This window comes from Mya arenaria, chromosome 3 (assembly GCF_026914265.1).
Source record: "Mya arenaria isolate MELC-2E11 chromosome 3, ASM2691426v1".
NCBI classification, from domain to species: Eukaryota; Metazoa; Mollusca; class Bivalvia; order Myida; family Myidae; genus Mya; species Mya arenaria.
Genome location: NC_069124.1, coordinates 22,438,866 through 22,458,774, shown reverse-complemented (window position 1 = coordinate 22,458,774; position 19,909 = coordinate 22,438,866). Strand labels below are relative to the sequence as shown.

Sequence of the window (19,909 nt, the reverse complement as noted above, 5' to 3'; positions counted from 1 at the left end):
TTCACTAATAAAGTAGATATATGTATGGTTATATATACACACACACTTTATGAAAATGTTTAGTAGAATCGTATAACGTAGATGTTGTTGCAAACGTATTAAGATCATGAGGACTTGTATCATGATGAATTGTATAATTATTGATACAAGTTTGGACGAGTATGAGGTTATGCTTATGTTAACTCGTGTTCAGTGTACTCGTGTTTCACTGGGCCTTCCAAGGCGGGTATCCCATTATTTATTGAATATAAAGTTATTTCGATGTGTGTAATAGGTAAGTAGTGTTTGTAACTTTGTTAGTATGTATCTCGTTCAGTGTTGTTTGTGCTCTTACAATGTTTATATGTTTTATATGTTGACTTCTGACCTTGATCCAATAACCATATAAGGTCAGAAAACATTTGTGATGAACCATTTAAAACATAGTTATTGACAATTCTTACATATATATGTGAAACTTGTATATTTCTGTGTGAATAAGTATAATTATTGACACATAACCGAACGGATATGGGAACCGAACCCTGGGTAAAAGTACACTCTGATTGTTGCAAATAATAACGACTCCCATCAGCGTTACGTCATGCTACTTCCGTTTTGGGCAAATATCCCTGTATTATGCACCAGTCTTTTGTTACCACGGCCCCCAGGTCCGAGGGTATTCCGGAGATAGCCGGGGAAATGGGCCGTGTTTTTACCTTCCAGATGGCCCCGCAGTGCCGGGTCAATGCGGAGGTTTTGTCTTCGCGCCAAAATAGCGAGAATGCGCCCTACCAAGGGTTCCTGGTGTGCGGGGGCATTTTGCGGGTTTTTTACCAGCAGTTCGCCCCCACAGTTCGGTGATTTTACCCGGACTTTGCTGAATCGAAAGTCAACGTCCCCGCCTTTCTCCGGACCTGGGGGTATCGTGGTTACAAGTGACTGGTGCATTAAGACACTGTTGTTAATTGTTACATGAAGATTATACTGTGAATAATTGAAATTGTTGTTGTTCTAGTTAGTAGTAGATAGTCCTAAACTTTCAAATGTGATGATGAAACATTCTTCCAAAGCAAAGGTCAAATCGGATATAATTTCAAGTCCAACTATGCAAATTTGTGCAATCTTATTTCAAGTAGAAATATACTTCTAAGGCATCAACTGACCTCCCTTTTTATTGGTCTACATGTTTTATTTTAAGGTTATGTATCGTTGTCACAGTCTACATTTGCGCAAGAATATCTGAAAAGTTGTTTATACATGTATTATGTATATGAAATTATAATGGTAGCGTGTAACCAGAATATCCTTAGAATAAACACAAACAACAGCAATACCTATTTTATCTGTAGAACAGAACAGACCAAGTTACTTTATTAGTTTTCGGTTTCATGACGTTAACGTGTAAATATTTAATTGACCATCAATATTGTCAACTTGATATTAACCGTCACGGGTGCATACTCAATCCATCCTTAATACCTTTGTATTTTTTGTATAAACCACTAAGCTATATTGGAATTTACGAAACTGGCCTGCAAGTGAGTTATGCGGTTACATTAGTAACAATGACTTATAGCAAAGTTATTGAAAAGTCATCATTTAACACAGTTACTAATGGTTCGATGAAAAAACAAGTTAAGTTTCATATATTTAAATATAGTGTACATTGAAAATAATGTAGCCGCATAACTCTGATCAGATGTCGACCTAAAATCTCGTTTTTTTGATGAAAATTTTCGATGTAACCGATGTAACCAGTTGTAACCAATGTAATCGCGTACCCCGATATTTAAGATAGAAAAAAAACTTCTTTTTCAAACTAATTAAAACCTTTGCTGTAACTCATTGTATCTATTGTAACCGTATAACTAAGATCAGATGTAGACCTCAAAACCCGATTTTTAATGTTGAACTTTGAAATTTTTCGATGTAACAGATGTAACCAGTTGTAACCAATGTAACCGCGTAACCCGATTATTCAGATAGAAAAAACATCACTTTTTCAAATATTTCAAAAACTTTGCTATACCTCATTGTAACTATTGAAACCGCAATACTAAGCTCAGATGTAGACCTAGATGTTGAACTTTGAAAATTTTCGCTGTAACTGTTTTAACCAGTTATAACCGATGTAACCGCGTAGCCCGATATTTCAGACAGAAAAACAACAACGCTTTTTCAAACTTTTCAAAAACGTTGCTGTCACTCATTGTAACTATTGTAACCGCATAACTCTGATCAGATGTTGACCTGAAAACACGCTTTTTGATGAAAATTTCGATGTAACCTATGTAACCGCATAACCTGATGTTTCACATAGACAAAAACATTTTTTTGAACTGTTCAAAAATGTTGCTGTAACTCATTGTAACTATTGTACCGTATTATTAAGATCAGTTGTCGACCTGAACATTTTTTATGTAACCGGTTGTAACACAATTTTCAGCATACACGCTTTACAATATACCTGTGTTACCACTGTAACTATGGTCTTATATGCGTAACAATATTCAAAGCTTTCATTTTATGGGTTAATTTTGTGCTCTATTTCTTTTGATCTTCCGTTATACCGGTGTTTGGTTTGCTAGAACGTTTTGATCTTTCGTTTTGCCGAAGGGTGGTTTACTTCAAGTTATTGCGTTATGCCGGAGGTTGGCTTGCAAGCACGTTTTGCTATTGTGTTTGCCAGAATAACGCAATAACTTAACGTCGGCATAACGCGATTTGTAAACGTGCTAGCAAACCAACCACTGGAATAACGCAATAACAAAACGTACATGCAAAACTTCCGCCGGCAAAACGCAATTACTAAACGCGCCTGAAAACCACCCGTCGGTATAACGCAATTACTAAACGTGCCAGCAAGCCAAACACCGGCATAACGCAACTACTAAACGTGCTAGCAAACCAACCACCGGCATAATGCAATTACAGAACGCAATTATTAAACGTGCTAGCAAACCAACCACCGGCATAACGCAATTACTGAACGTGCCTGCAAACCAAACAACGGCATAAAACGATTACTAAACGTGCAAGCAAACCAACCAACGGCATAATGCAATTACTGAACGTGCCTGCAAACCACCCGTCGGCATAACGCAATTAGTAAACGTGCCAGCAAGCCAAACACCGGCATAACGCAACTACTAAACGTGCTAGCAAACCAACCACCGGCATAATGCAATTACAGAACGCAATTATTAAACGTGCTAGCAAACCAACCACCGGCATAACGCAATTACTGAACGTGCCTGCAAACCAAACAACGGCATAAAACGATTACTAAACGTGCAAGCAAACCAACCAACGGCATAATGCAATTACTGAACGTGCCTGCAAACCAAACAGCTACATAGCGCAATTACTGAACATGCCTGCAAACCAAACACCGGCATAACGCAATTACTCAACGTGGTAGCAAACCAACCACTGGCAAAACACAATTACTAAACGTGCATGCAAACCACCCGTTGGCATAACGCAATTACTAAACGTAGCTGCAAACGCTATTACTAAACGTGCCTGCAAACCAACCACGTGCATAACGCAATTACTAAACGTGATAGCAAACCAAACAATGGCACAACGCAATTACTGAACGTGCCTGCAATCCAACCACCGGCATACCGCAATTACTAAATCTGCTAGCAAACCAAACACATGCATTACGCAATTACTGAACGTGCCTGTAAACCAACCACCGGTATAACGCAGTTACTTAACGTGCTAGCAAACCAAACACCGGCATAACGCAATTACTAAACGTGCTAGCAAACCAACCACCGGCATAACGCAATATCAAGACGTGCTTAGAAACCAACCACCGGCATAACGCAATATCAATACGTGCTTAAAAACCAACCACCGGCATAACGCAATATCAAAACGTGCTTAGAAATCAACCACCGGCATGACACAATATCAATATTTGCTAAGAAACCAACCACCGGCATAACGCAATATCAATACGTGCTTAGAAACCAACCACCGGCATAACGCAATATCAATACGTGCATAGAAACCAACCACCGGCATAACGCAATATCAATACGTGCTAAGAAACCAACCACCGGCATAACGTAATTACTGAACCTGCCTGCAATCCAACCACCGGCATAACGAAATTACAAAACGTGCTAGCAAATCAAACACAGGCATTAGGCAATTACTGAACGTGCCTACAAACCAACCACCGGCATAACGCAGTTACTTCACGTGCTAGCAAACAAAACACCGGCATAACGCAATTACTAAACGTGCTAGCAAACCAACCACCGACATAACGCAATTAGTTAACGTACTACCAAAACGCCCGTCTGCATAAGTCAAGAGCAAAACGTGCTAGCAAACCAACCACCGGCAAAACGCAATAACAAAACGTGCTTAGAAACCAACCACCGGCATAACGCAATATCAATAAGTGCTTAGAAATCAACCATCGGCATAACGCAATATCAATACGTGCTTAAAAACTAACCACCGGCATAACGCAATATCAATACGTGCATAGAAACCAACAACCGGCATAACGCAGTATCAATACGTGCTTAGAAACCAACCAGCGGCATAACGCAATATCAATACGTGCTTAGAAACCAACCAGCGGCATAACGCAATATCAATACGTGCTTAGAAACCAACCACCGGCATAACGCAATATCAATACGTGCTAAGAAACCAACCACCGGCATAACGTAATTACTAAACGTGCTAGCAAATCAAACACAGGCATTAGGCAATTACTGAACGTGTCTACAAACCAAACACCGGCATAACGCAATTACTTAACGTACTACCAAATCGCCCGTCTGCATAAGTCAAGAGCAAAACGTGCTAGCAAACCAACCACCGGCATACCGCAATAACAAAACGTGCTAGCAAACCAACCACCGGCATAACGCAATAACAAAACGTGCTTAGAAACCAACCACCGGCATAACACAATATCAATACGTGCTTAGAAACCAACCATAGGCATGACGTAATATCAAAACGTGCGTAGAAACCAACTACCGGCATAACGCAATATCAATACGTGCATAGAAACCAACCACCGGCATAACACAATATCAATACGTGCTTAGAAACCAACCACCGGCATAACGCAATATCAATACGTGCTTAGAAACCAACCACCGGCATAACGTAATATCAATACGTGCTTAGAAACCAACCACCGGCATAACGCAATATCAAAACGTGCTAGCAAACCAACCTCAGGCATAACGCAACATCAATACGTGTTTAGAAACCAACCACCGGCATAACGCAACATCAATACGTGCTTAGAAACCAACCACCGGCATAACGTAATATCAATACGTGCTTAGAAACCAACCACCGGCATAACGCAAGAGCAAAACGTGCTAGCAAACCAACCTCAGGCATAACGCAACATCAATACGTGTTTAGAAACCAACCACCGGCATAACACAATATCAAAACGTGCTTAGAAACCAACCATCGGCATAGCGCAATTAATAAACGTACTAGCAAACCAACCAACGGCATAACACAAACACAAAAATCTTTATCAGATAAGTGTGTAATGCTTGAATCCTGAAGCCTCCGAGATATCTTCAAATTGATATGGTATTTCTGCTGAATGTTAAACTTATTTACAAAATATCGTGATTGCTTGAACAGAATACGCCGAATGATATATCTGAACGATCATGTATAAATATGTATATGATCAAACAAAACATGCACAAACAATTGAATACACCTTGTTTTGTTCCAGCCTCATCTAAAACAAAGGACATGTGATATTCGTGTTGCCTTTAATATATTAAATAAAAGATGATATTTCGTGCTTTTCGATGAAATATGGAGTTTTATCAGTGAAATAACAACAGTGAAAATATCATAAATGATTGATATTTTCTCTGCAAAATAGAGAATTTTTTTTTTTAAATTTCAAATTAAACTCGGTACTCATCATAAAAACCATTGTTCTTGACATTAATTCATCCTTTTTGGAATATGTAAACAATATTATTAATTGTGGTAAATCTTATCTGTGAGTAAGAGTGCATCTTTTAAAGCTTGTATTAAAAATAAGCTATTAAGTTATCACAAGACCCAAGACTTACACGACAAAACACACTTTGTAGCCTCAGCCTTATTTTGTATATAATTATTACAATTGGCGCATATCGATTATTGGTACTGCCTTCTTGATTCGGGCGGTTAAATTCGACTCAAGTCAAAATGCGCAAATTGAATCTGCGATAATTTCACAAGGTGCTAGTCGAGTGTGGCTTCATGCATCAGAGTGCACGTTATCAACATGTCCGATGTATATAACTAAACTTGGCATTATTATCAAGGTACGTGACGATTTAGTGGTGAAATATTTAATTTATTAACGTCATTCTAACATCGCGCTATGGAATTAATGGTGAAATAGTTCATTTATTAAAGTCTTTCTAACATCGCGTTTTGGAATTAATGGTGAAATATTTCATTTATTTAAAGACATTATAACGGTGAAAATAGTTTATTTATGTCATTCTAACATCGCGTTATGGAATTAATGGTGAAATATTTCATTTATAAAAGTCTTCCTAACATCGAGTTATGGAATTTATGGTAAAAAATCGTTCATTAACGTCATTCTAACATTATTGATACCATTATGGAGTATGATGTGGCGTCACAGGGTCAGAATAAGCCGCCCACCTTGTGCAATAAAGCCATGCATATTTTGTGACATATTTTTACATGGAATATTAAGATTCATATAGGGCGGATATTAAATGCGGGGTCATTCAATGTGGCAATTCTAAAATTGAGCTTTGGTGAGCTGATCGGTTTTAGTAAACGAGTTCAATTTCTTTCGTATCAGATGAGCATATATTTTATATTCTTTTTAAGTCTTAAACAGTCTTAAGCTTGTAATTTATTTTGAATAACAAAAAACCTCGCTTTATAATGTCAAGAATAATTACCTTAATTATATAATGAATAGTATATATATATAATGACGTCATTTAAGGAATGAATTGCGGGGTTGATGTAATTATCGGGGTATGAACGCAATTGGGTTGGTCAATGTGGGTGGAGTCCGAAGGACTCCACGCGTACTTTGGCCAACCCAATTGCGTTCATATTCCCGATAATGACACGTCAATGTTGGTGGAGCCCGAATGACTCCACGCGTACTTTGACAAACCCAATTGCGTTCATATCCCCGATAATGACATCAATCCCGCAATTCATTCCTTATATTTACACCAATAGTTCATTATTTCATTCAAGAATTGTTAAAAAATACTTCATTTCATTTAAGAAAACCTTTCAGTAATCCGTTCTTACCGATTCTGTAAATAGAACGACCCGACTGTAACCGGGAACATTTTTTCAAATGACGTCACAATAACGCGGGAAAAGATCAACCACTTGAAATCACTTTAAAACGTAAAATTGAAATACTTATGGCATAAATACATTTAAAATATAATAAATGAACACTTTTAAAAATGTTGATTTATGTTTCACGGGAGCTGCTGACACAATACAAACAATAACAAGATCAATAGTGCTCATGTATATTGTTATGCAATGAGTTACGATCTGAACATATCCGATGATGTTGCGTTCATCGATTGATGAACGCAATTGCCGAAAGGCAGTTTATTTAAGGAATGGAAATTGGGGTGTAAATATTTTATTATGAATACGTCTTTTAAGATATGAAATACAATACGCATTCAATCTTGCCGCATTGCGAAAGATATTATGCAAAACATTATCATTTTTAAGACTTCTTTTAAAGATATTAGAATAGGCGCCCCAGCTAGAAGCCGATGTGCTGTTTGCTTTAACTACAATTTACAAACAATGATTTCTTACTGCGCAGATTGGAGATTCAATGCCTCATTCGAAATCTCATTAATGATTTGAATAGAAATAGCACAGAGTAGTTAAACATTTAAAAAAGAGCTATGTAGAATTCATTAAAAGAAAACTGGAGGCTTCCGGGTGAATGCTTTAATGTATATTTTTTATCTCAATAGAAGTTTATGATGAAAACCCCCACTCTGAACAAAATTCTAAAACGAGAGAAGTAGTTGTTGAACTATCATTTGGAGGGGTGAAAGCGAAAAGGTTCTATCTTCTTCTTTATTCAAGGTCACTAAGAATCGTTTCGCACTCACCCCTCAATTTAAATCTATAAATCTGACATTAAATACCTTGTTTTATATATATATATATATTTGTATTGAAAAACTTTTACATCTGGCCCAAGTTTCTCGAAAATGACCCAGTACTTTTTCATGTACATATACTATTTCATTCCTGTGTATATGGTAAAAGGGGAATTTATTTTGGCCAAGCTTAAAATCTGATTTCTTGTTGCCAATTTTACTTAGTACAAAAAAGAGAGTGTTTTTTTCTACGGTAATCATTTTTGAGTAAAAAGTCAATAACATGTCTTGCTCTTAAAAGGTTTTTCTTTAAATCCACATAATGTATGGGAAAGTTTGCTTGTAATCGAATGTGCGTAATCTCGATGCAGATGTATGCAACATATATCAACTGTTATAACGAATGTTCGTTATCTCGAAGTACATGTATTGAAGAAGTCCCAACGACTTCGACACAGGGAGTTTTGACTGTATTACATAATTTAAAGCATTATTATGTGTATGATATAATGAATAATTTTTAACCGTTCAACTGTTTTTATATCCTATCTGCATAACTAAACGAAATACCACATAAGCTGTTTCAATTAAAATATGGTTCCCACAACCCATGCATTTGATGTTTATGAAAAAACCTTCATATTTCACATTTCATTTCAGATCCAGTGACTATGCATCCAGCGGTGCGTATTGTTTGGTTAATAAGCATTCCTTTACAGAGTATGATGCTCATGGAATTGTTTTGAACCTAGGCAAAAGCCTTAAGCAATTTTCTAATATTCAACATGTCATTAAAGTGCTATTTTTGTAAATTATGCTTAGAAACTATTACTAATTGTTCATCATTAGTTCATCATAGTTAAAGCTGCACTCTCATAGATATACCATTTTTACAACTTTTTTATTTTTTTGTCTTGGAAAGAGCAAATGATTGCGTAATTATCTACAAACCAATGATAAAAGATTGCTGACAAAAACCAGATTGCAAATTTGCATATTTCCGTTCAAAAAATAATGTTTTATGGCTTAGACCGTTACTAACGGTTTAAGAAAAATGCATAAAACATTTGAACTCAAATATAAAAATATGCGATCTAATTTTTGTCAGCAGTCTTATATAACTGGTTTCCATGGTTTTTCGCAAAAATTAGCTCGTTCCAAGACAAAGAATAAAAAAAAGTTGTCAACACGTTCAATCTGTGGGAGTGCAGCTTTAAATGGTCTAGCCATCACGAAGAGTGTTATGCTAATTCAAAGCGAGTTTACATTTATCACATACAAATTAGAACACGTGAGTGACGACACGTAAAAACACGAAAAAAAACACGTTCTGACAGTGTTAATGCGAGCCTTCATGTTTCTATGCTGAGTGCAACTTTTACTTTGTACGGGTCAGGGTTGGATGGGTAAGGTTATTTATACTCGCACTCGGGCCTTTCCCATTCTGCGAGTGCTCCGAAAAGATTGTAGGGTTTTGGAGCATAGTTCATAGACAGAATGTAACCCTGGTTAGATCTACCCTGGTTCTTTAACGTGCACCTGTTTGTAGCACTGTCACACAGGACCTCCATTTAACGTCACTCCTGGAAGACGATTAGTATTTTTTAGTGATGCGACGGGGAATCGAACCTGCCACCCCTAGATTGATAGGTTTAGATTGTGTTATCACTAGACCACGGACCCGCCATAATATTCGGGTCTGGGTACGGGTCATAGGCGTTGCTTTCCTATAAATGATGTGTAAGCCGGGTTTAATAGTCTGCTCCATAATCAAATGTATATGTCCCGTATTTCTATTTGTTTATTGGCCATAATACATTTAACGTTTTATAGACCACGGCCTATGCGGCCTATAAGAAGCTACGTCCCTGCGGGTAGTTACGAATGCACAAAGTTTTTCGCAATCTCCCAATATCTGACGTTGACTGTTCATATGTTTGTATTAATTTTAATATACCCAATAGGCCAATATAAATTAATTATTAGATTTCCATCCGAATTCTTTTTTAAATAGGGAATGGGTGACATTTAAAAAAAAAGTTAGATGACTGTTACACCATTGCATATGTGTTTATGTTCTTTCGTATTGCACAAGGGACCATATACACGTGTTTTCCTAGTCCAACCACGAACTAGATTGCAACACATTTTTACATGTGAATGTTCTACATCGACAGCGTAGGTATGTGCATAACGTCGTTCCCGCACAGTACCGGACCGGTACGCAAACACAGACACTAATTCTTTTTTATTTAAGTAAATACAATTTAACGGAAGGGGGGAAGAGGGGGCGGGCGTTGATAAAAATCTAGTAATTTATTGTCACCATATGTGTTGTGGTGTTGTAGGAAAGAGGCCGGAGGTTGATCGACAAGCTGCTGGACAGCAGTGATGAGGAGGTGGTGGAACTCCTGGATGTTGAGCCGGGAAATATCGACTTCTCCCTTGACAATGTAATAACAGAATGCTGTAAATTCGGAAGATAAGTGTAGTATATTAGTGGCTTGTTTTTTTGTATTAAACACTATATATATATATATTTGATATACAGTTGAAACCCGTTGGCTCGATATTCCAGGGACCGGCCAAAAAAACTTTGAGCCTTGCGAATATCGAACCAAGCGAGAATGCTTAAATAGGGTAAAAAAAATAATGTCCTTTTTACTTCAAGTTCGAGCCAACGAGGAAATCGAGCTAAGCGATATCGAGCCAAGCGTTCTTGATTTTTTAAATATGCCATGCTTTGACAAAAATTGTTCTGTTGTACATATTTCATTTCATGTACATCAACACTTCGAAAGAATCTAACATTGCTTTAGTATCAGAACAATCATATGTTAACGAACGTAATTAACATATAATTCATTTTGTATCAGAGGGGAGACAACCCAATTCATCTTGCTGCCAGGAGAGGAAAACTAGAAATTATCAAGAATATGGTTCAGGCTGGCGCGTCGGTGAACCAACAAAACAAGGTATCATGCCTTTATTTTCGCTTAAGACCTACGTTTGATTTCGCATCAATTCTATACATAGACTTTAATGTATACTTTTATAGATTTATTTTGTTATTGAGAATGATACTGTTTTATCTGTATTCCCCACAGGCGGCAGGTGCGTTGACATGACCCCCTCTATGGACACACCATATGGCGATATATAGGGTTTTGTGATAGATGATCATGTTCCAAATCATTTTGGTCTTGAATATTTATTTTACTAATTTTTCAAGGAGAGGGTATGGCTATAGAGTGGGTCATGTCAACGCAACTGCCGCCTGTGATATTCCCCACTCACATGGCCGCTAATATCGCCCCTAAACAGACTTAAGCCTTTTTTATATGAACTTATATGACCTTCCCTTCAATAGATCATAAACAATCGGAATACAAGCAACATCTTCAGCCAATGAAATTGCAGATAGGCAATCATTAAGTACTAGCCTTAGTCATTAAGAATTTCAATTTCCCCGGTGTTTAAAGGACCGCCTACTGCCACTCATCCGATACACATCCCCTGCGTCAGATTTTGCGTTGTCAATGTATCAGTCTATGAGGTTGTATTTTAAGTCAGTCATTCACTCACCTCGCTTATTCTTATTCATTAAGAATTATTTTCATGTCATCTAACTATAATGTAAAACGAATAACATTTCAGGCTGGCGGGAATACGGCAATGCACTATGCGGCGAAATACGGATATTTAGACGTTGTACGGTATCTACAGTCGACAGGGGCTGATCTAAATCCCTACAATAGCGTATGTTTTTAGAAATAATATACTGCATTATATGGGTAGTGTTAACCCAAACATAAGGTAAGCCATCCATCATTAGGATGAAAAGATGTATTAATGCATTTTAGACATTAGATTCATTGTATTATTTTTGAACGAATTATAATTTTGAATGACACCATAATGACTCTTCTATTGTGATATGATGATATAGTATTCTTTTGTATAATTATTTAAAAACATGATATATGAAAAGGAGGTAAAAAAACAAACAACATGATCATATAGACATTTTATTAATGCGTTTCTTAAATCATATTATGCCTATATATAAAAAGCCCTTAGTAAAACCTTATAGAAATGATTCAAACAGCACGAACCAATACGGATAAAATAGATGAGCTTGCGACCTTTCTTTAGGAGCTTTTGAATAAATCAGACATCTCGATAGTGATTCTATCCATTGAGTTTGTAAATGCAAATACTTGAATAGGTGCATAATAGCTTCTCATTAATTCCAGTTGAATAACTGCTTATTCATAAATAATAAGTTTGGCAGTAGCCATAAAAGTGTCATAAGAATGAAAAGAAATGTAAAATAAAAAAGAAGCTGTGAGAGGTTTAATTTAAATCGACAGTTTTTCAAAATCAATACAAACACATGTATAACAAACACGAATTTTGAGTGATAAACCTTTAACTTCTTACTAAATAATGCATTTATGGAAAATATCAATTACTGATAACACGACTGTAACCGTTTATTTAATAGCTGAAAATGCAAAAGATATTAAATGATTGGTGAGTGCTTTAAGATTTACTACGATCTACAATCGTCTCATATAGTAGAAATAAGAACCACTGCTTTCGACAGGTATTCATTCTTCTTGGTTAATTTAATCTCTTGTATTCATTGCGGGAAATGTTATTTGGGAGTAAGAGTAAATCTTTAATGTATTGCCAGTCGATAATGTAAAGTCTTAATGAATATGTGTGTTTTTATCAGGAAGGCGAGACCCCTCTCCACAAAGCAGTTCAAGGTCAGTCAATGGAAGACATTGAGACGCTTGTCGAGCTAGGCATGGATGAAAATATTGCAAACAAGGTATACATACACTGGTTACAATACATTAAAACCTCAGATTACAAGCGTATATTGAGTGAAATGGAACACAGTAATATCAAACTTACAATGAAGGAGGTTATGATGATTTTAAGTATGTTTGGACACAATACTGTCAATGTGTACGAGGCTTTGCTGATAAGGGGATTATTAAGATATAGGAAGTTTACGCTCCTTGTACCATAAATATCAAATAGATCCAATTTCCTTTCTAATAGACATTCAAAACACGTCTACATAAAACCTCAAACTGGTACTTTTGATAACTTTATATTGTAAATTAAACCAATAATCCAATACATAAACACATTCCTGTTTTACGACCGAGTTATTAAGACTTGTCTCTTAAAAGAGAAACTAACAAGCACAGATCAAGTTTGGAAAAATGCCTAGTTTAGACAGCAAGATTGGAAAAATGCCCATTTGAGAGAGCAAAATTAGAAAAATGCCTAGTTGAGAGAGCAAGTATGGAAAATATGCCGAGTTGAGAGAGCATGTTTAGGTATAAGTAGTTGAGAGAGCATGTTTGGGTATATGCCTTGTAGAGAGAGCATGTTTAGGTATGGTATAAGTAGTTGAGAGAGCATGTTTGGGTATATGCCTAGTAGAGAGAGCATGTTTAGGTATAAGTAGTTGAGAGAGCATGTTTGGGTATATGCCTAGTAGAGAGAGCATGTTTAGGTATAAGTAGTTGAGAGAGCAAGTCCAGGTGTATGCCTAGTTGAGAAAGCATGTTTAGGTATAATTAGTTGAGAGAGCATGTTTGGGTATATGCCTAGTAGAGAGAGCATGTTTAGGTATAAGTAGTTGAGAGATCAAGTCCAGGTGTATGCCGAGTTGAGAGAGCAAGTTTGGAAATAAACGCCTAGTTCAGAAAGCAGGTTTGGAAAAATGCCTAGTTGAGAGAGCAAGTTTGGTTATATGCCTAGTAGAGATAGCATGTTTGGGTATATGCCTAGTAGAGAGAGCAAGTTTGGGTATATGCCTAGTTAAGAGAGCACGTTTAGGTATAAGTAGTTGAGAGAGCAAGTCCAGGTGTATGCCTAGTTGAGAGAAAAAGTTTGGATAAAACGCCTAGTTGAAAAAGCAAGTTTGGAAAAATGTCTAGTCGAGATAGCAAGTTCGGAAAACTGCTTGTTTATGAGAGAGCAAGTTTTGGAAAACGCCTAGTTTATATCAGTGAATTGGATCTGATTAATACACTTTAAAAGTTACAAAAAATTAAAATTCAGCATCTTCAAAAAAGGTTCTTTATAGACTGTCCAATTGAATGACCGGCCCATGGGATGCTTAGAAAAGGGCATGCAGTAGTAAAAACACCATGTAATTATTCCATTGGTTACTTTCTTCGAAAGGTAAATGGCGACACACCTTTGCACACGGCATTGCAGACTGGAGCACAGGAATCGATGGAAGCATTGCTGATCGTGGGAGCGAAAACAAACGTGCTTAATAGGGTTCGCATCAGTAAAAACTAGCAATACCTTGTAACAAACAGTTTATTTACTGAATGTATTACATTTCATTTCTTTAAAAACACGTATACATTTGTTAAAATACGATGTTTTCCCCTGAGCAGGACGGTAAGAAAGCTGAAGAAGTTGCAAGAAACAATGTGATTAAAGACAGTCTTCAGGTTTATGCGACCTTGTTGCTGGCTATGGATTCAGGGTACGTGTTACAACAAAACGAAATATATAATGCTTAAAAAACAACAACAACTTTTGTTTAGGTATAATCACTATAATGACTATTTACTGTTTTATTTTATACATTACTTCATTACCGGTATTATTTATTGATTAATGTATGAATGATGTACATAATAGAGATTTAGAAAAAGCAATTTGCTTACTTCTCAACTCTAAATTGCAAGTGTTTGTCTCAATATGTTCGATCTTATACTTTATTTTCTTGTATCCACTTGTATTTGTGTTGTGAGAAATTGTACAAGTCTAAATAAATACTGGTAAAACCTATATACTGCTAACTACAGAGACAGCTTCAGTAGTATAATGTATATTCGTTATTAAATGTATTAAAATATATTCAAAACATATCAATTAGTAATTACCCCTTACACTTGTTCTTTCGTCCGTAAAATAATAAATGAAAACAACAACACAAAGATATTGTAGTTTATTTCCGTATTTTGCTATATTCATTACAGTTACGTTATGGCAAAAGGAATGAAACTTACTAAGAGAATGGTTTCAAGACCATATAGAGTTGATCGAGTGGGTGTTCTTATTGAACACATCGATTTGCCAGGCAGTTTCCCCACCGGGTTTTATTGTCGAAGGGAAAGGGCTGAAAATGCAACAGTTACTCTTCAAGACAACATAGAAGAGTCAATTTTCAGCGATGTGTTTCACATTCGTATCTATGATGTCAACAGAGACTGTCATGCCAAGATTTATCTGCCTATTTACAAATTGCCAAGTGACAAAGAGGAGGTGCTGATACGGTTCATAAACTGTAATTTCAAGCCAAAGAGGGTAGATGCAGTACAAATAGACGAGGCTAGTAACGACTCGAACGATGCTGTATGTTAAATCACTCTCTCTACTCTAAAATGCATTTTTATTTGTTTCAGACTTTGTGATATTTTATCTGCTCTTCTTCTTCTTCTTTGTCTACTACTACTACTACTACTACTACTACTACTACTACTACTACTACTACTACCACTACTACTACTACTTCTACTACTACTACTACTACTACTACTACTACTACTACTACTACTACTACTACTACTACTACTACTACACTACTACTACAACTACTACTTTTACTACTATTTCTACTACCACCACTACTACTACTACTACTACTACTACTACTACTACTACTACTACTACTACTACTACTACTACTACTACTACTACTACTACTACTACTACTACTACTACTACTACTACTACTACTACAACGACAACTACTATTTAATACACTGGTAAAGTTAATGGATAATATTTCAGACGAAATATTGTCCTTTAGAAGTCAAACTGATTCCGGAGACTACTTGTGTATGTGCAGTCTACGTTCGTGCGAAAAGGGAAACGTGTTGCATTGGAGAAGACAAGGCTATGATAAAGTCTGAAATGAATGAGCATTTCTCCCTAGACATACCAAAAGGGGCATTCGAAGAAGAAACTTCTTTGAGTCTGAAGGTATAAAGTACTATGTTTTTGCAAAAACGTTGAACATTTTTCACACTAATCTCATTTCTTTTGGACATTAAAATAAGTTAAATTTTGTTTGAAAATTGTATTTTAAAGGTGTCATGAAGTTATTGTTTTTGCACGGATAAACCTTTTCAATCTGAGAAAAAAATACAGTTGAAAGTTAAGTATAGTTTAATTCGGTGTATTCATGATATCTTATTGATATTAAAAAGTAATTTGTTCCTAGTTTTTTGGAATTATATGATATAGGTGTACGAGACAAATACAGAGGATGATATGGTTCACATTTCTGAAAATGAAGTCGCTAAAGAGCAGTCTATCAATGCAAATATTCTAACGGATGTGTATCAAATACTTATAGACGGTATGTTGAAATGTCTTTCAAGGATTGCGTGTCGATTTAAATGCTGACTTTAAATGCCTATTGAAATTTTCTAACATTACTCTTTTGTAACAGGAAATCAACCAAAGAAAGGAATCACTTTGCAAATACCCATGGACAGAGATCTTGAAGGTGATGATGAACTAGTTATTGCAGCTTTAAATGAAAGGTCTCTTTCTAATGAGGAGGATGCCCTTGAGATCATAGACGTGCCACCCCAGACAATCTCAGGGAGCCTGATCGTTGAAATATCTCACTTCAGCATGTATATATTTTGTATTTAAACTTGTTGTCTGACTAGGGGGTTAATCTGGTATTTAAGAATAAATATAGTATAAAGGATTTTCTATGAGAGGTTATTCCAAACGGGTTTTCTGAAATTGTTAAAAACAAACCTATGTTTTACACTAGTTATACGTGATGTTTCAAAATTATTAAAATCATCTTATTTCAAGACGATTACGCCATGAATACTATCTATGAAAATATATACATGCTCTTTTTAGTTTTGTTGCCACGTGGAAACTGAAGGTTGAGGCAGAAACAGACAAGCTGGAACTACAGAAAGCAATATGCGATACATTAAAAAAGAAGAAACCTGCGTCCTTCTTCGCTGTTGTCAAAAAGGTTATTGAGGACGATCAAGGTAGTCTTAAAGAAGATGAAAGTAATATAGTTATGAGTGAACGTATAAAAACTTATCCTAATGATGCAGACGAAATGAATTAAAAACAGAATTTGTTTTGAGTCCAAATAATTTTTACGGTATTCTCTTAAAGTTTCACTGGTGAATGTATTGCAAGCTTAGGGTAAGATTGTTGTTACAGAATATCACAATAGAAGGCATTCTTGCGCTAAGCTCTCGGCAATTCTTAACTAGATCTCTTGAATCCGTATGTTAGTTTTTATAAAATGCGAAAAATCACCCTAATTATCTTACTAGTAATACACAAGACAATATTATTCTCGGTGTTTGATTCAAGACATCTGAAAGACAGTATACTTGTTGCAGGTTTAAAGCACGTTATGATAGTGGAGTGTAATGTAGCCAGTAAAAGCCAGAAGAGGTTAGATTCGTGGGTCGAAAAGGGTTTCGCAGCTCAGAACCAAATGGAAACTGGTTCCTTTATGATGTGCCCCTCAGATACGTTTTACGTTACGGTTGAGGTAAGGACAGAGCATGATCGATCGAAATACAAAGTACAGTCTATCTTGAGCGCATGATTCTTTAGTGGTTTTCTTAGCCTCGCAAAATATGTTAATACTCGTTTATCGCAAATTACTGACGTCCAGTGATACCAAAACACTGTTCTTCCAATCCTGGCGTCTAAAAAAGAAAGTGTTATTGTAGTTTCAAATAGTGAATTTAGATACTACACAGGGTTAAGTAAAATAACCGACAGTACACAAACCAAGTTGAAGACTAGTCTAAATAAGTATCGACTTCAACTTTTGCCCTTAATTGTAAAATATATACATGTATGCAGTTCTTTTGCAGCATAAGTAATTTCTTACGTATGAAGTGAATCACGTAATTTTGTCAGCTAATATCAAACATCTTTCGTTGTTTGATTTTATTTTATACAAGCTGAATGTTTGACTGATGGCTCGTCCCAATCGTGACGACTCGGCCTTCTCCGGAAAGCTTCGGATAATGTTTGATAATGGCCGAGGTGTTCCGATTGGACTCGCCAATGTTATTTCCATTGTATTTAACATGGCTTTATGTATTTTTATTAAGGGAAATGCAAGTCTGGAGAACTCGGATGGGAGAGAGAGAAAAATACAATTCTTTCCATGTAGAAATAGCTTCCAACCGTACACTCTAACCCTAAATCAAGGCATATATGATCCAGACGAGGCTTACTGCCATGCCATCATATCGCAGAAAAAAGGTATTGAAACGGAGGAGGTAACTCGCCTACGGGTTAAGATGACCCCTCCACCAAAACCACCATCGCAAAGAACTCCGTCACCAATCATATCGCCAATTCCGCCACCAACAACGTCTCCCCCGCCAACGCAGACGATACCACCTCTACCGTTGCCAAAGCCGCGTTCTGATACCATTGACAAACGTCCTGAATTTTTATATGTTGACTACTGAGATTGACCCATTTACCATATAAGTTCAGAAAACATTTGTGATATGCCATTTAAAAAAAGTTATTGACAGTTACATTTATCTGTCAATTTGTATATTACTGTGTAAGTAAGTATAATATTGACACAGAACCGAACGGATCCAGGTTAAGAGTGCAATCTGTTTGTTGCAGAAGGACTGACTTTAGCGTTACGTCATAATACTTCCGATTTTGGCAAGTATCCCTTTATTGAAACACTGTTGTTAATTGTTACATGAGGAATACACTGTGAATAAATGAAATATGTTCTAGTTTGTAGTAGGTAGTCCTAAACATTCACATGTGATCAAGAAAACATTCATTCAAAGCCAAGGTCAATTTGTATATAATTTCAAGTCAAATAATGTTAATTTGTGAGCTCATATTTTAAGTGGAGATATCTTTCTTACGCATCAAATGACCTCCCTTTTATTGGCTAACAATGCTTAGATGTTGTATTTTAAGGATATGTATCATTGTCATAGTGTACATATGCGGTAAAAAATAACTGAAATGTTCGTCTCAATAGTAAAAAGTTTGTAGAAAAAGTAAATGTTTGGCCATGATTTACCATCACATTGAAATGGATTTGTGCATTCAAATGGAGTAAAAATACAATCACTCTTGTTTGTAATATTATTCTGTGCAAGTTTTTATGTGATACATTTTATTTATTTTCTGTTTGTTACATATTCTTCTTAGGCATAAAGGGAACTTAATCAAATGCATAATTACTTTATTTAAGTTGAAATGAGCAGGCCAACTCAATTCCTGATCACACATATATATATATATAATATATATAATGATGTATAAAATACTATTGTAGATGTTTGTTTATATATTAAATAAATTGTCAACTACAGCAAAACTGCTTGTTATCTAAAATGGGGTGATAAACTTCCAAGTTGTATTAACATATATGAAACACGTTTTTTCACTGCTAGTATGTTTCCCTTAGTCTCTAAAGTCCCATTAGTCCCATGACTTCTCCTACCATTTTACATTTTTAAGCCCCCTAAAAGCTTTTATCGCAATTACAAAATGCAACAAAACCGAAAGTTACTCTAAGTATAATCTACATTTAGCGTGCACAACGTCATAACGAAATTTGCATTTCACGTGACTTTCTGAATACCTACAAGTCTATGTTGCTTTATATACAAAAATCCCGTTTTTGCATCTGTAAACACTTTGATTATCATTTTACTATATGA

The 19,909-nt window shown here is 36.0% G+C and overlaps 1 protein-coding gene across 2 annotated transcripts; it reads left to right on the top strand.

The window, feature by feature from the left end:
* The first annotated feature begins 6,176 nt into the window (after positions 1 to 6,176).
* LOC128227788 (uncharacterized) lies at positions 6,177 to 18,964 on the top strand. Of its 2 annotated transcripts, none has more exons than XM_052938637.1 (15): positions 6,177 to 6,317; positions 8,799 to 8,821; positions 10,487 to 10,591; positions 11,015 to 11,113; positions 11,796 to 11,897; positions 12,880 to 12,978; positions 14,352 to 14,453; positions 14,576 to 14,667; positions 15,167 to 15,542; positions 15,981 to 16,172; positions 16,437 to 16,551; positions 16,645 to 16,834; positions 17,076 to 17,215; positions 17,582 to 17,736; positions 18,311 to 18,964. In XM_052938637.1, exons 2-15 carry the CDS (start codon positions 8,810 to 8,812, stop codon positions 18,674 to 18,676), a joined length of 2,145 nt encoding a protein of 714 aa, XP_052794597.1. In that variant the 5' UTR covers positions 6,177 to 6,317; positions 8,799 to 8,809; the 3' UTR covers positions 18,677 to 18,964. The 2 variants fall into 2 exon arrangements, with proteins under 2 accessions (XP_052794597.1, XP_052794598.1); XM_052938638.1 differs by lacking the exon at positions 6,177 to 6,317 and adding an exon at positions 6,405 to 6,579.
* The last annotated feature ends 945 nt before the right edge of the window (positions 18,965 to 19,909 follow it).

Excerpts from the sequence above, each read along its gene's own strand:
- LOC128227788 (XM_052938637.1), top strand. Across the intron at positions 14,668-15,166 it reads TTGCTGGCTATGGATTCAGG|TTACGTTATGGCAAAAGGAA; the intron begins GTACGTGTTACA and ends TATTCATTACAG. Across the intron at positions 16,173-16,436 it reads AAACTTCTTTGAGTCTGAAG|GTGTACGAGACAAATACAGA; the intron begins GTATAAAGTACT and ends TATATGATATAG.